The sequence below is a fragment of the Anguilla rostrata genome, chromosome 8 (assembly GCF_018555375.3).
Source record: "Anguilla rostrata isolate EN2019 chromosome 8, ASM1855537v3, whole genome shotgun sequence".
In the NCBI taxonomy this organism is placed as follows: domain Eukaryota; kingdom Metazoa; phylum Chordata; class Actinopteri; order Anguilliformes; family Anguillidae; genus Anguilla; species Anguilla rostrata.
The window spans coordinates 21769112-21785908 of NC_057940.1; the positions used below are offsets into that span (position 1 = coordinate 21769112).

Below are 16797 nucleotides of genomic sequence, written 5' to 3' on the forward strand. Positions count from 1 at the left end.
ACTAATTTCATATCACCTAATGCTAATTATTTAGTTTTTGATCTTTGAACAGTGTTGTTTTTTTTCTTCTTTTTAGGGTTCCAACATTGTGTGATTTTGAGCCTTTGCACCAACATGTTAAAATACTCCACCAGCTTGTTCAAGCCACCCAGAGTGTGGATGAAATGTCTCAAACCATCACTGACTTGCTGAGTGAACAAAAGGTACTGTGTTCGCATGGGGAGTTTGAGTTGAGCGACTGACAAACACCTTGTGTATTTGTGATCAGCTGTACCAACACATACTGTAGTCTGCTGTGTTTTTAATGCATTTAAGCGCAGTTTGGGGTTATGCTACTGAAATAAAGAAATCTTTTTTTTTCATTTGAGAACCTGATGACTTCCTTAAATTAGATACTTTCTTCTTCCTTTTAAAATAATCAGAGCTGCTTCAGTTTATTGACAAATATTTCATTTTGAACGATGTGTCACTAGGCATCCAGCAGCCAGACGGGGCAAAGGTCCACTACAGTCCCAAGATCTGAAAGCACAGTAGGAGCTGCCTCTACCTCCCCCAAAACACCCTCCTCACTGAGTCTTCAGGGTCCCCTCTGTCAGCCTCTGATTGTTCCTGGCCCGTTAGAAGAGCTGTCTCCAGACAGCATCGATGCCCACACGTTTGATTTTGAAACTATCGGGCATCCGAATATGGACGCGGTGCTACAGCAAGGATCCCTGGACCTCGACTCCTTGGTCGAGAGCCCCGAGTCGGACTTCATGTCCGCAGTGAACGAGTTTGTGATCGAGGAGAACCTGACTTCCCCGAATCCCATCAGCGACCCGACGAGCCCCGAGATGATGGTGGAATCCTTGTATTCCTCGGTCATAAATGCCATCGACAGCAAGCGCATTCAGGACACGACTACCTTGGAGAGGGAGAACTCCAGACTGGCAGTCCTGAAACAGTGCATAGAGAAGTACAGGTCGGCCGCGGAGGAGTCCCAGGGCAACTTGAAAAGCGTCAAAGAGGATCTCTACCACTTCCGTGGTCTTGTATTAAAAGAACAGAGGGACTTTGGGTTCGCTTTGAAAACAATGTCGATGGAAGTGCGGAGCATTGTTGAAAATATTAAGTACACCCACGAAGGAAACTTGCATGAAATGCATGAGAATGAGTTATACACTCTCAAAACAGACCATGAAAAAGAAATGCTAGCTCTCAAAGAACAATCCGAGGTGAACCAGAATATCGTCAAGGATCTACAAAGGGCCATCCTGGAGCTCGAAGGCATCGTGGAACGGAAGGAAAAGGAGATCGCCCAGATTGAAAGCGAAAGAGACCGGACTGTGGAATCGGAGAGCAGTCAGAAGCAGCGGTTGCTTGACCTGGAGCAGAAGATCGAAGAGCAGAAAGAGGAAATGAAGACCGTCACTCTGTCCAGAGACACCCTGGCAGACCAGCTGGAGCACCTGCATTTTGAGATCGAACGCAGCCAGCAGAAGATCAAGGCGGAAATGGAAGGCTTGGAAAAGTCTCGGCTCCAGGAGCTGGAGGAGCGGCTCCGGCAGCAGCACGCCGGCGAGCTGGAGGCCGCCAAACAGCAGGGCCAAGCGGTCCTCGATTGGCTGGCCGACGAGAACGCGACCAAGCTGAAGGAGCTGGTCGACCTGCACGCAGCAGAGCTGGCGGAGTGGGAGGGTCGCGTCAAGGACCTCGAGTCCCGCGTCTCCGAGCTGTCCGACATGCGATGCAAGTTGGAGGTGGAGATGGCCCTGAAAGAAGCGGAGATGGAGGAGGTCCGGCTATTGTACCAGGAGGCCAGGTGTCAACAGCAGGAGACGTTGAACTCCAGAGTGGAGGCGGAGACCGACTCTTTGCGAAAGCAGATGATTGCCCTTCAAGAGCAGCTCCAGGTTAAGAATGAAGAGTACGAAGTGGGGCTAGCCGAGCTCAGGACACTGATGAGAATCGAGAAGGACCACTGTATCTCTGAGCTGGTGGACAGGCATGAAGAGGAGAGTGCTTTACTCCGCAGTCAATTTGCATCTTTGCAAGACAAAGCTTGGGAGATGGAGAGAAGCCTTACTGAACAGGTGCAAGCACTTAAGAATGACCTGGAGGATCGGACTGCCACCCTAAAGAACGAGAAAGACAATCAGGAAAGAGCCCTTCAGGAGGAGCAGGAGCATTTAAAGAAGACTATCTGTGATTTGGAGGCACAAAATGAACTTCTTTCTAAACGGTTGGTGCAGGAGAAAGAGACCGCACAGAGTATAGAAGAGCAGAAAGAGGAAGCAGTGAAGGCTGCGTTATCAAATGCCTTAAAAAACTTTGAACGGCAGAAGGAGGAAATCGAGGAAAGACTGTTAACAAAAGTCAAAGAACTTGAAAATGAGCTCAAGGAGAGAGGGTCTTCAGAAAGGTAAGGAATGGAATTCTGAGCCGCTGTTTTGAGAAGCCCTGTGCAAAATTGAGATGTGTTATTTTGTAACCATTTGAAAATTTATTCTGTCTTCATTTACAGAATATTGTAGAACCGAATTAGTTTAGTCCAGAGCTCACCAGACAATCCATGGCACATCTTGTACCAAAAAAAAAAACAGCTATTGCAGTGCTTACTGGAGTTGCAATTATGCATACAAGTATATATTGAGAGACTTCGTAAAATAAAAATAATTAAAATTTAACTAAAGTGCACAGTACAATAAATGCCACTCGAAAGTAGACAGAAACACTGCTTAAAGAGTACGCACATGTGCGTTGGAGTACATAAATGCAAAAATATAAAGAAAAAATCTAAATATATTATTCATACTGATATCAGACAGATATTATTGAAATATTGATTTTACATAGTTTTTTATTAATACACCTGTGGTCTTATGAACGATGTTATGCTTTTCCAAGAAGATTATGGATAATGCAATGCAGTTAGCCTATAGATTAAGGATGACTGTATTTTCATAGCAGTCTACAATGAATGCATGTCATATAAAAAGATGGAAAACATCTAAACATGGAAAATAATTAAATTGTCCTTGCTACCATTTTTTTCCTTAAATGATTTTGACTCAACCGCTTAGAATAAATAAGTTAATTAAATTTTAAGTGAATTAGGTTAATTATATTAGTTGACCAAATTAATTTCCACAGTGACCTGATTTTTACAGTGTATTATAATTATCACAGTGTAAAGCTTCTGTACTCTCATACACATTTACCACAAATACGACATTTACTCCTCAGATCTGCAGTACTGTTTCAGTTACTTTCCTACCTAACCGTAGTTTATTTCTCCTGAATCCAACTGTTAGTTCAGTTGTTACTGAAAGCATTGTTAGTGCTTCTACCTTCATTTATGAAAAGTGTATTGCATTGCTTTATTAAAACCAATAAAATGCTGGAGAAATAAGTGATTTTTCAACAAATGGCAGCAGATTCGTGGATTTTCCAAAGCCAGTTTTGGCTGCCTGCACCTATATTTCTAAAGGCTTAGAAGCATTTGAGGATAAAGCGCATCTTTGAAGCTTCTCTTCATTTGGTGTTATTTTGATTGGCTATTCGCTTCAAATTGTAAAAATGTGAAACATGGTACAGATTAGGTGTATATGGCCTATGCTGCTATAGCGAAAGTAGTGTTCAATGGGCTGCCTGACGGTCTTAGCTGGTGCATGCGTTGGTGTCGAAGTGGTACATTGGGGCTTTGACAGGGAGCTACAGTGCCATTCTGCTTTTGCCTGATACAGGGCAGCCGCCGCGCCAGAGCACACCGGGGGCCAGGCCGAGGTGGCGCTCGGCATCAGCGCCAGTGTCGAGGAGCGTCTGCAGGAGGAGCGGGCCGGCCTGCTGGCCCAGCTGGAGCTCCTGGAGAAGAGGAAGAACGAGGAGATGCAGAACCTCAAGACGTCGCTCATCGCCGAACAACAGGTAGCACGCCCCCTTTCCCGGCTGCGCGCGTAGGCTCCCCTTCCAAAAAAAAAAAAAAAAGCGAGCCCTCACCCCGCCCCCACCCTGCAGATCGGCCCCTCCCCGAGCCAGCGGGAGAAGCAGGTGACGCGGTGGGCGGGTTCGTCTGTTTGCGAATCCGCATCCGCGGCGGCAGGCCCGCCGTCGAGTCGGCGGGGAATGCGTGGCGCTCGCGGCCGCAGTCCTCGCTCCGCTCTGCTCCACCGCGAGGTTCCCGCCGCCATTCCATTCGGTGTCCATGGGCGTCGATTCCCGAGGTCAGCTGGGCGCCGGCCTAACGTCGGGCCGAAGCGATGGTGCCGCTCGGCGCCGTTATCGTAATTCCGTCTGGGCGTTTTAGCAGTGGCGCTGCTTTGCAGCTTGCACCCACTTCTGAAGGGGAGGCTGCTAAGGGCCAACTGCATCACCCGTTGTGATGCCACGTGCCACCTCTCTGCTCCTTTGCGCGTCGGTGCAATGATCTGGCTGCGAGTGGGGAAAACAGATGGAACCTGGAGAAACCGTATTTTCTGTCAAACCCACATGCATTATATGTGCATAATTAGTACATAATATTCATGATTTCATAAATTACCTTTTGACTTTGTCTGTTCAGGTCAGATAGTTTCTGAGGGAATTGTTGCCATCTCCTTTGGCAGCAGTGGGCCATTTCAAAGGTTTCACAATTCCATTTGAATTCTTCGGTGGGTTCTACGTTATTCTGGTGAAGTTTTTAACAAATGTGCCAACGCTATTAAAACAAATGTCTTTAGATGTTGCATGTCATTTGAACATGAATCTTAAAATGTTCAGTTGATAGATCGTCGATTTTCTTGTAGAAATATTTCAGTATTTCTGAGGCACTTTGAAGTTGTTTTTTCATTTGTAGATGGTATCGTCTGTTTTTTAATTTTAATTTATTTTTTATTTTTTTGGTCACACTGACCTTTAAAATGTAAGAAAACCTGTTCAGACAGTCTCAGCCCACAACTCTAGTCTCAGTTTTCGTACACGGAAAGGCAGATATGACCTTCACATTGATATGCAGAATGTCAGCAAAAAACTGGCGAAGAACCAGTATAAAAAAAAAAAACCATGTTTCTCAGGTCCTGCGTGTTTACATCAAATATAAATATATGGAACTTGTGTGGGCAGTAGAGCATCTCTACTAAATATAGCATATTTTTAGTTTTTCCTGTATTTGTTGCCTGTCCCTGTTGTTAAGTGAGTCACTTGCACAGAAAGTCATGCAGGCAGTTATGAGTCATGAGGAACACTACACGCTGTTCTTTTAATGCTTTAACAGGCATTTGACCTCTGTTTTTGCATTCTTATATTTTTATCCAGTTTTTCAGGCGAACTGAAAGGCATCACTCTAGTGCAGTTTTATGTAAGCCTTGTGACTGTTCGTAGAACATTACCCCAAAAGGCTTGGGGCTTTTTCAAATGTAAGAAGAGCATTGATGTTTCTCTTGATTAGCAGTGGTTTGGTGGTGACCTTTTGGTAGCATTTTCTATGAAAAAAGTTGAAAAGTGATTGAATTACACGCCACTGCCGAATTCTACCTGCATTTGGTGGGTGGCGAATGTGAATGTCTAGCCCTGCGGACCTGTATGCAATAATAGCGGAAATCAGGTAAATATTTTTTCATGGCAGTGTATCTTTTCATCAGTATAGGGGTCTTGTATATCTAGGGTCAAAAAACCTATCCAAAATATCTCCAAAAATTATTAAAATGCTTTTTATTTTCCCCTTATGATGTTTTTAAATGAAACGTTGAAATAACATTGAAAAATTACTTAAAAACATCTAAAACATATCAGCACACAGTACATTTGAATGAGTGTTTTCCATGCACTGAGTGACATGGAAATACTAATACCTCACATTATGCACAATAAAATTGCAATTAAAGGAGTACCATGGTGATTTTCACACTTTCTCGGTTTTATGTGCTATTTGCACAAGAGGCATTGAAGAAACACAATGAGCAAAGTATTAAATATGTCCGTTCTGTATTCTTAAAGAAATATGCGTTTTAAATTCATCGTCCTATTTTCAACCGGTTGAGAAAGTTGTCATTTTGCTACGTCATTAATACAGTAACCACTCCCATTTCCACGCCCCGTAAAGAAATCTGACAGGACACACCGTCCTGCTGTTCAGACAATGCAAATATTTGACTAACGTTAGGTTCACTTAAATTAGAGTGCCTTTAGATTATTTCTGGTTATATTCATTTAGCTAGCTAGCTAACGTTAGCTAGCTAGGAGGTTTGCTTTCATAAGGCAATGTTATCGATAACGTTAGCTTGCTAGTTTGCTTTTATGAGGACGTTATAGTTGTGCTTTTATCTTAACTTGGCTAGCTAGATATCAAAAATTATCATTGGATATAAGTCAACGTCCTTACCTTAGCTATCTACCGATACTTGATATACTAGCCCTACTAAGCTAGCTAGCTTGTGAAAATTCAGTCTCCCAAAGAGAGCGCATGTCATGGGGGTAGCTATGGTAACGGGGCACGGTCTGTCAATCATAGCTAACTGACAGTTCTCATTACCACGCCCAGACGGTTCGGGTGAATTTTTATCGTGGGAAATTTAGGCTTAGAAAAATACGTTTTAACGTACATTGAAATGACTGAAGAATAAAAAAATTATGCACATTTGTTTTGTTGTTGCCTGAAGACAACTGGGAAGTGTCACGTTCAACCACCATGGTACTCCTTTAAATAATATTCCACCATCAGAAAAATGTTGCCGATGTTCTAGCTTCACTGTGAACCAGTGCATCAAGCATAACACATGGCATGAGCCATCTACAAATGTTTACACCACAGTATGCGAAATGCCCACATTAGAGAATAGTGCAACCCTATTGAAAGACACTCAGTTTCATTGTGAATGGTATGAATTCTTGCAAAACAGACCACTATGAGCCAGTATGCTAACTGCATCGTCTACTAATAAAGCTAGAACAGAGAGTTTGTTGTTTCTACTCATAGTTCAGTTGCAGGAGCACTGAATGTCTAAGTTTAGCAATCTTGGGATGCTGGTGTCCTGTCCCATAGGGGGCTTGCGCAAAGGGGTTAAACAAAATCTGCACACAGAAATCACATTAAAATAGATAAAATTCCCCTTTCTGCACTCGCTGCTGTTGTTAGAATAAAATCAATCATAATGCAGGATTGTAGTTAACAATGAGTACAGGATTTGTGCGTCATTTAAAAAAATGTCTTTGAAGGTTTTGATTATGTTTGAGGGGTAACCTTATGTTTGTGGGAACATTTGCTTCATTAATAAATTGTAATGAAATGTTAGTGCAGGGATTAGCTCTCGTCCAACTTCCATTTTTTTCCTTCGACAGTATATTGGTGTTTTATAAATACAAAAAGTTCAGCAGCAATGCTTACCTTACTGGTATTGAGTACATGAGTAATTTAATCAAGGTTTTACCAAACAAGTCACGTTGCATAAAGTACTGTACCGTCTGTTGACATATCTGTGTATGATGGATATCAGTACTGTAGATGTGTTTGATGAATTGACTTACTGGTAACTATCATTCACTTAAAATTATTTTCTCTTTACATTTAGACAAATTTCAACACTGTTCTGACAAGAGAAAAACTGAAGAAGGAACAGATAATCAATGAACTAACTGACAAGCTGAGAAAAGCCACCCAGCAGCAAGAAGACGACAAAGGTTTCTAACCACTCTCACATTTAGTCATTTTCATATATCTTAATTACTTGATTTTTAGTTACTTGTGATGTGTATGATATGCTATGCATTGCCAAGGTTTAATGAAGACATTATAATAGCTCTTTATTGAAATATTATTTTCTGAATAAACTTGTTTGGCATAAAAGGGGGAAGCTTGGACACATTGCTAAATATGCGTTTTTATGTTAATTCTAGTCAATTTTATGTTAATTTGATGTGTTTATTGTACTTGCATACAGTTAATTGTTTGAACTGTATAAAGCAAAAAAAAATCCATCTACACTGTCACTTAGAGATGTGTGTAATGATTCATTTAAATATGGCAAATTTTATGCAATGCACCAAATTTAGCATAGCACATTTACTACTGCTGGATAAACAATAATTAGCAAGCAACAACCAGCAAGTGCAGTGTAGATTGAATGAAATCAGTTTTATTTCTCTTACTGCTAAAATGTGTGTTCGGTGGTAGGCAGCAGGTGGTATGTCATGTGTACAACGTGTCAGGTGTCATTTTAGACTGCACTATATCAGCCTTAAACTGCATACCTCTGCAGGTGGGGTTTTGGACTGCATTATATAAGGCGCACAGATTTTATATGGTAGTATGTTGTTTGTACAGCATATCTCTACAGTGATTAGTATGCGATTTGTAAATACACTGCATGAATCTGCAGGTGTGATTAGTATATAGACACTGTGTGTGTACCTGCAAATGTTTGGTATATCAGGTATATAGACACTGCATATCCCTGCAGGTGTTTGTTGTATCAGGTATATAGATGCAGTGCATGTGTCTGCAGGTGTTTGGTGTATCAGGTATATAGATGTGGTGCATGTGTCTGCAGGTGTTTGGTGTATCAGGTATATAGACACTGCATGTCCCTGCAGATGTTTGGTGTATCTGGTATATAGTTACTGTGCATATACCTACAGGTGTTTGGTATATTAGGTATATAGACACTGTGCATATCCCTGCAGACGTTTGGTATATTAGGTATATGGACACTGTGCATATCCCTGCAGGTGTTTGGTATATCAGGTATATAGACATTGTGCATATCCCTGCAGGTGTTTGGTGTATTAGGTATATAGACACTGTGCATATCCCTGCAGGTCTTTGGTGTATTAGGTATATAGACACTGTGTATGTCGCGGCAGATGTTTGGTATATCAGGTATATAGACACTGTGCATGTCCCTGCAGGTGTTTGGTATATCAGGTATATAGACACTGTGCATATCCCTGCAGGTGTTTGGTATATCAGGTATATAGACACTGTGCATATCCCTGCAGGTGTTTGGTATATCAGGTATATAGACACTGTGCATATCCCTGCAGGTGTTTGGTATATCAGGTATATAGACACTGTGCATATCCCTGCAGGTGTTTGGTATATCAGGTATATAGACACTGTGCATATCCCTGCAGGTGTTTGGTATATTAGGTATATTGACACTGTGTATGTCCCGGCAGGTGTTTGGTATATCAGGTATATAGACACTGTGCATATCCCTGCAGGTGTTTGGTATATCAGGTATATAGACACTGTGCATATCCCTGCAGGTGTTTGGTATATCAGGTATATAGACACTGTGCATATCCCTGCAGGTGTTTGGTATATCAGGTATATAGACACTGTGCATATCCCTGCAGGTGTTTGGTATATTAGGTATATTGACACTGTGTATGTCCCGGCAGGTGTTTGGTATATCAGGTATATAGACACTGTGCATATCCCTGCAGGTGTTTGGTATATCAGGTATATAGACACTGTGCATATCCTGCAGGTGTTTTGGTATATCAGGTATATAGACACTGTGCATATCCCTGCAGGTGTTTGGTATATCAGGTATATAGACACTGTGCATATCCCTGCAGGTGTTTGGTATATCAGGTATATAGACACTGTGCATACGCCTACAGGTGTGATTGGGACCCTGCTGGGAGACCGGGCCACCCTGCTGCAGGAGAAGAAGCAGTTGGAGGAGGAGCTGAACCGTCTGCGTAGCAGCGCCATGGTCTCCTCCACCTACTTCCAGCCCGCCCCCGCCGCCTGCTCCTCCGACGCCCCCGGCGACCCGGAGAGGCTGGCCTCGGTCGGAGCCGTCCGCGAGGAGGAGAGGGTGGACTCGGCGGTCGAGGCCAGCATGATGACCGTTCAGTAAGCGCCCGCGGTCGCGCTCAAAAACAACAAAGATTTCCGTAAACATTTGTATCTCTGTGCAGTCTGCGAACACAGCGAGCCAAAGCAAGCGAACGCAGCGGTTTTGTGTCGAATAGTGTTCAAAGAGTAATTTACTACTTCACTGAGTAAAACTGTTCAAAACCGTTGTCCACGTTTGCATGCACACCAGATACTTATTCTGGTTATGGTCATATTCCGATTTTGACATTTACGTGTGCCATGAAAACAATAACCCGACCTTATTCCTGTATATGTGGTTAGCTGAGTATTCCATTTACATTATTTGGTCAACGCTAAAGGACACTGCACTATAATTTGTCCGTGTGCATGAAGTGTTTAAAATTCACTGGGTGCAAAATGCTGGTATTGTTTTGTCTTAAATTTAGGGCTATCAACTTTAATGCGTTAAGCCATGCAAATAATTTTGCAGGACAGATCGCCGAAAGTACAGCTCTATGATCTGTTCTCCCATCCACCACCCTCTTTAACATTTGTAATTAATAAATGTAATTAAAATGAATCGCATGATTTAACACGCCAACAGTGACAGCCAAACTTACAACACATCGCTTTCCGGGTCTTGCACCTGTGTCTGCTTTGTTCTGTGGTTCAGCCGAACTCAGCGTATTGTCTTAATCCAAATAGTATTGTGTCATTTCTGCGCTTGTGCAGTTTCCTTGTTTTACTGATTAAAGTCCACGTTCTCTATTTCAGCGAAAACATCCTCATGCTATCTGAGGAGAGGCAGCGAATACTTCTATTGGAAAGGGTAAGTGCAATCCCATCATGCATTGGACTACAGAGATATCAGTATACATGCCTCTCAGTGCTGGTCTGTGAATTCAAGTAGTATCTGAAGAATGTGAATAATTATGTAAATAACGCACATGTCGACTATGCCGCATTCAGCTCGATGTAATTCACCAAGTATATTCAGTTCAGGAGAATGACAAAAATCTGGTATTACCAATAGTCTTGATTCTATTTTAATGCTTCATAGAAATTTGTTTGAGGAGAATTATGTAGAATTGAATAATTTGAAATACGAGTGCATTGTCGTTGATTTTTTAATAGAACTATTATTTCTTATTATTTGGTGTATTTATTTTAATCTATATTTTTACAGACCTTACACATGAAGGAGGAAGAAAACAAACGTCTCAGTCAAAGACTGGTAATATTCTGGTTTATCGTTTTGTTTTTTATTTTTCTTTTGACTTTTACAACTTGTTCACGATAGGATTGCAAAAAAAAGGCTGAATTTACATGGCACAACCATTTTAAAGCTCAACAACAAATGCCTTTCTCTTTTGAATACTAGTTTTTATGATTTATATAATTTAAGTACTGATCTGTTTTATTTTCTTTCTTTTTCTAGATGTCCCAGAGCATGTCTTCAGTATCTTCACGGCATTCAGAGAAAATAGCTATAAGAGAGTAAGTAGATTGGGGATTCTTAGCACCACTCAGTTTGTCTTGGCATGTTTAGAGTGTAGAAAAATATAATAAAATATTTTATGCATGTATATGTAGTGCAATCTGTAATCTTGATAATGTCCATACATTGGAGCAGAAATGAAACAGTGAATATGAGGTTAAAATGCCGCCTGTCAGCTTTATTTTGAGGGTATGTACATCCATATCGGGTGAACATTGTAGGAATTACAGCCCTTTTTACACAATAGTTCCCACATTTTAGGGTGCCAAAAGTCACATATGATAACTGATTTTTTTTTCCATACTGTCTTCAGTTTTCAGGTCGGGGACTTGGTTCTCATCATCTTAGATGAAAGGCACGATAACTATGTACTGTTCACCGTGGGTCCGACCCTGTACTTCCTCCATTCTGAGTCCCTCACCGCCCTGGATCTCAAACCAGGTCAGTCCAGCTCCCCGGAAAGCAGAGGTCACAGCAGTACCAACCACTGGGTCTATAAAATACAACATAGGCACTGGCCTGACTGCAGCCAGGGTTTGTTTTTATTTAAAGAAAATTCTGACTGAAAACTCAAATTCTTATATCCTTCGAAGGCAGTGATAATTTTATTTAACGATGTCACAGTAACCGATTTTTCATTCTGTGTTTCCAAATGTGAATTTTTCACTCTGCACTTTATGCCAAGAACTTTTTGCAGTGTGTGTGTTTACTTATGATCTCTCGGTTAAAAGGTTTTTTAAAAATATAAACATGTTTTTTCCTCATCACTTTCAGCAATCTCCAAACTCTCCTAACTGCCTTTTTGAAGGGAAAAAAAAGTAACACTTTCAGTTATGAGTCAGAGTTAAGGGCATGTGTGGATTGCATCTAAGCTATTGTCCATTTACTATATGCCAAACATGTTTATTATCATTAACAAATTTGTTACTGCTCACTTAATAATGTTATCTTTTTTAAAAAGAGACGTGCTTCAGTCAAGAATTGTATTAAAACATAGAAATATAGTTCCAAAATATAGTTTGAGCGCAGCTCTATTTTAAATTGAGTTTACACATTGCGCATGGTGTACAGCGTGGTCAATTCTACATTTGATTGTGGGTTGTTCCGTCCGGAGCACTGGACTTGAAAATGGGCCCAGTGCTGTCTGTTTAGTAGCTCTGTAAGGAGGAGGCCACCATTGGAAGGGAGCGTCTCCCCTGCCTCTGCCCAAAAACTCCTCCGGTTGACTGGCCGTCTACAGTCCACGTACGCCAGCCGCGCGGTAATGTCGGCGTAGTTCGCCCGGCCGACTGTGGAGCGAAAACAAGCAGCCACCAGTCGCTTGCATTTTGGAGAAGGCTACTCTAAACTCCTGGTTTAACAGAGGATGATGCAGCGCTTGGAAATGGCTAAATCACTAGAGAATAAGCTCCTTCAGAGGAACCTAAACTCTGATCTGAGGTAACAGAGCCCAGGATCTTAGTTTATTTAGGAATTATTGTGAGGTCCCAAAATTTTAAACCAGTCCTTTTATCATAAAATCAAACGCTCTGCAGAAAAGGCTAAGACCAAAGAAATGAAGTGACTTTAGTAAGCCTGCATCTCCCTTTCATGTATTCCCCAAATACGTCTGAAGAAGTCTCAATAAAAAACTACAAAAAAATGTGAAAGCCGAAAGACTAGAAAGGTATAGATATCTATAAAGGGGCTTTCATTAGGACAGGAAGGAAATGTTGTGAAGAAAGGGACCAAAACTCCCAATTAGTGTTTCGGGCTTGGAAATCAACGTAACAATAATCTTCACTTAATAGGTGCATCCACTGGCATTCTGCGGTCCGGCTTTGAGTGGGGATAATCAGAGAGCGATTTTGTATGACGCTGTCCAGGGGGAGGGAGTATCTTTAAACCTCATCATTCAAATGAGGATTTGAAAGGCAGTGTTCTCCCTGCCTGCTTTGTACTGGGAGGGGGCGTACAAGTAGCCATTTGAATCCTTTTCGTTTGAGCCCTGCGTTATTCAAAATCGGTCAGGCGGTTCGACCAGTGGCCCACCGGCTTTCGCGACCGTGGAAGGAATAAATCTTGCCATCAATCACCCCCGCGGTTTCAAAAATGGTCATCACAGTGTCACTTTTTCTTTCATACCTCGGCTTACATCGATCATTCTTTGATTTCAAATTTGAATATATTTGAATGTATTTGAATGGATCAAAAGACAGATCAGCGAGGCCAGTGGGGAACTCCCAGCACTCTAAAGATGTGATTGCTTTCTGCAAATATGTCAAGGGCAATGTGGGTTTTCTGGGGTCTTGAGGAATATCTGTCTAGTTCAGGGGTAGGCAACCCTGGTCCTGGAGTTACAGTGATGTTTGTGATTTTGATTCCATCCGAACCTGATTGCAGGAGTTGGTGGATTGTTAAGAGGCCGAGCCCGAATATTCAGAGCCGGAATGGCGAAACGCTCAGTACCTCCAGCACATGGTCACCTGTGGTCACGTCATTGAGCCTAATAAATGATTCATTTATGGAGTTAGAGGTTTCGATGCAGCAAGCGCCATGACCATCTCTAGAATTTCAGGAACAGGCTTGCTTACTTTTGGGACTAGCTGAATGACACACGGTGCCCTAGAAATCATGGCTGCATGTCCTGTATTGAGATTTTTATTTTTTTTTATTTTAAATAGCATCTGGGGCCGCAAGGCGACCGTGGGTTCTTGGAAAAGTGATGGAGAAGGAATATTGCCAGGCAAAAAAGGTAATGAACTGAAGTAACTTGCCCTTTTGTTTTTCATTAGGGAATTGCAGCTCGTTGATTGGAAGTAACATGGTTTTAGCCAGCATGTAAGAATCTTATCTTAATCAGGAGGTGATGCAACATGGATACAAAATATGTTTTCATATAGCTTATGCAGTTTTTTTTGTAAAATATATACTGTATTTCGGTTGTGTTTTTTATCCACTGCAAAAGCAACACACATCTTCACTACACATCTCTTACATGTCTCATTTATTGCTGAAGCAGTAGAATTGATTTAAATTATAGTATCCCCATTTGTATTATTGTTAACCAGTTACATCCAATTACATCAATTCAAGTCATTTCATACTTGGCTGCCTAAGGACCACAGTCGTACTGTTAGCTCATAATGGAATTCAAATTGCAGCTCCAGATAGTGACTTAAGGAGAGATGGCGGTCTAACTGCGTTTTTGCCTTATTTAAATTAAACCTAATTTAAGCTAGCAGATTGTGTGCATTTGCATTGTTTAAAATAAACCTCTCAGCAGACATCAGTATCATAAATATATTGATCAAATTACTTAAGCACAGTCAAGTAATGGCATTAATTAGACTATGTACATTGTACCTCGACAGCAACAATGTTAGATCTCAATTGGTGTCCTGAATAATGCATGCATAATTGATGTGTTTATTTTTGGCTGCACCGCAACAGTGGGGCCAGCCATATAAACGCGGATGTGTGTGACTGAGTGATGGAGTTACACCATTGGTCGGCCGAGTTATGAAGTTACACCGTTGGTCAGCCGGATGTGTTAGGACTGTTAGGTCCAGCCATATACTAGGTTTTGACCTGGTCTTGTTATTTGGGATATGAGAACTAATGTGTTAATCACAATTTTTATTTGACATGAAAATATATCATCCATACAGTATTGAATCGCAATTCAAACTTTAGTTCCAATATTGAATTGGGTTAGGCTAGTTTATTGTATTTTTAATTTGGTGATGTGCAGGTGTGTGGATATGAAGCTCTTGAGGTTTTTTGACCTGTTTGTGTCATTTGATCCAGGAGCAGTTTGTTTGATACAGTGAGACTGACTCGCATTTCTATTCACAAACCAAATTACAGATCCTGTATATTTTTTTTTTCACCGGGGAAAGAGATTTTGCCTCTTAAGAGAGCATTACAGGAACAGTCATCTCATTTACTTCCAAGTAGCAAAGCAGCTGAGGCATTTATATATGCCATGTTTAGGACATAAGCTGTGGAACCTCTGTTTTGCATTATTCAACAAATTCCCAATATCATGACAACATTTTAAACATATTTTATAGAAGCGTGTAATTTATTGATTTCTATTAATGTTGAAACATGAAAAGTTACAGACAAGTCGTAGCACGTTATAGCTTCAACTCTGATAGTCATTGATGAATAATGAATCCATTATGATTCAGTTGGTAGGTTTGAACAGTGTTCTAACAGTGGGGATCTTACAAAGAGTATTATGATTATGGTAAATAATTTGCACTCCTGTTTCTAGGTTGTTTGATGCGTATTGCTCTAATCAATATATTCCTCTTTACATCTTCCTCCTCAGGCTCAAAACAGATTTAAAGTTCCTCTGGGTACCAAATTCTACAGAGTGAAGGCTGTTCCCTGGAACAAAAAAGTATAATATCGTTACATTATGAGCTAAAACCTGTTTGTGTTGCATATGTTTTTAAAAATAAAACAAAAACATCTCGTGTTATTCATAAATTCTCTTATCAACATTGCATTAGAAAAAGGAAAAAAAATCATTATCATGATATGGTTTGACAGTTGCAAGAACACTTTAGTTTTGTTTTTATTTTTTGTTTTTTACCCAGAAGATTTATAATCGTGGACCAAATAATTTCTTTTCTTTGTAAGGGCATGCCCTATACATATTGGCATAAAGCCGTTATATTGTCTGTAAATTAAACATAAGTCTTTGGATGTTATATATTAGTTCTCATTATTATGGACATTTGTCCTTTTGTGGAAAATATCATTATCAACATAATTTCCCAGTAATGTTCTGCAAATATACATTTATTATAAATGTTTATGGAGGAATGTTCATGGCATGCATATTGAAATATTTTTTCTTTAATTTACTTCAGATAAATGTTGTAGTTGGACCTGTAGGTAAAATGCTGTTTGTTACACACAACACAGTAAGAAAGCTCTCTGAAAGGATAATATTGAAATGTACATTATGAGACTGAGAGAAATATAACAGTCATCACTGCAATCCTTAAAATGCACTTTTGGAAGAAACAAAAAAAAAAAACAATGCTGTCATGGATTCAAACAGGGAAGAATTTGCGCTGCTTTTAACATTGAAACGGTGCATAACTTCCCACTATCATAGAACGCTCATTCTTAGAGAGAAATATTTCATATTTGTGATCTTGTGTTTCATTATTGGATTAAATATGGCATTGTACATTATCCATCAAGTCATACAAGTAACAATAAATGACTGTATTGTAAAGGAATTTAGAGTTTTGAAACAATAAAGGTTTGATCCCTGGGAAATAGTTTGTGTGCTTCTTCAGTCAGTGTTAATACGCCACATTTTTTCCCAATTATTGGTAATACCTGTGTACATGCTTATTTATAGTCACCATTGATTCGTTTACAGAAATATTGAGACTTCTTATGTACTGAGGTATTTTAATTCTTTTTTATATTTTATTTTTGGGAGATGACAAAATACATTATGTCACTTTAGGTATGAACGCAAAGTGCTGGATGCATCTAGTTTTGATTA

General features: G+C 40.5%; 1 protein-coding gene across 4 annotated transcripts in view; it reads left to right on the top strand.

The window, feature by feature from the left end:
* The window catches only part of rb1cc1 (RB1-inducible coiled-coil 1), a 35762-nt gene extending 19200 nt beyond the window's left edge, over window positions 1-16562 (top strand). For all 4 annotated transcript variants that reach the window (XM_064347036.1, XM_064347037.1, XM_064347039.1 and 1 more), the window contains exons 14-24: window positions 77-203; window positions 474-2401; window positions 3726-3906; window positions 7524-7632; window positions 9580-9817; window positions 10556-10610; window positions 10968-11015; window positions 11220-11278; window positions 11593-11720; window positions 13943-14013; window positions 15598-16562. In XM_064347036.1, coding sequence (XP_064203106.1) covers window positions 77-203; window positions 474-2401; window positions 3726-3906; window positions 7524-7632; window positions 9580-9817; window positions 10556-10610; window positions 10968-11015; window positions 11220-11278; window positions 11593-11720; window positions 13943-14013; window positions 15598-15675 — 3022 coding nt within the window. In that variant the 3' untranslated portion in view covers window positions 15676-16562. The remainder of the gene's footprint in view (window positions 1-76; window positions 204-473; window positions 2402-3725; window positions 3907-7523; window positions 7633-9579; window positions 9818-10555; window positions 10611-10967; window positions 11016-11219; window positions 11279-11592; window positions 11721-13942; window positions 14014-15597) is intronic.
* The last annotated feature ends 235 nt before the right edge of the window (window positions 16563-16797 follow it).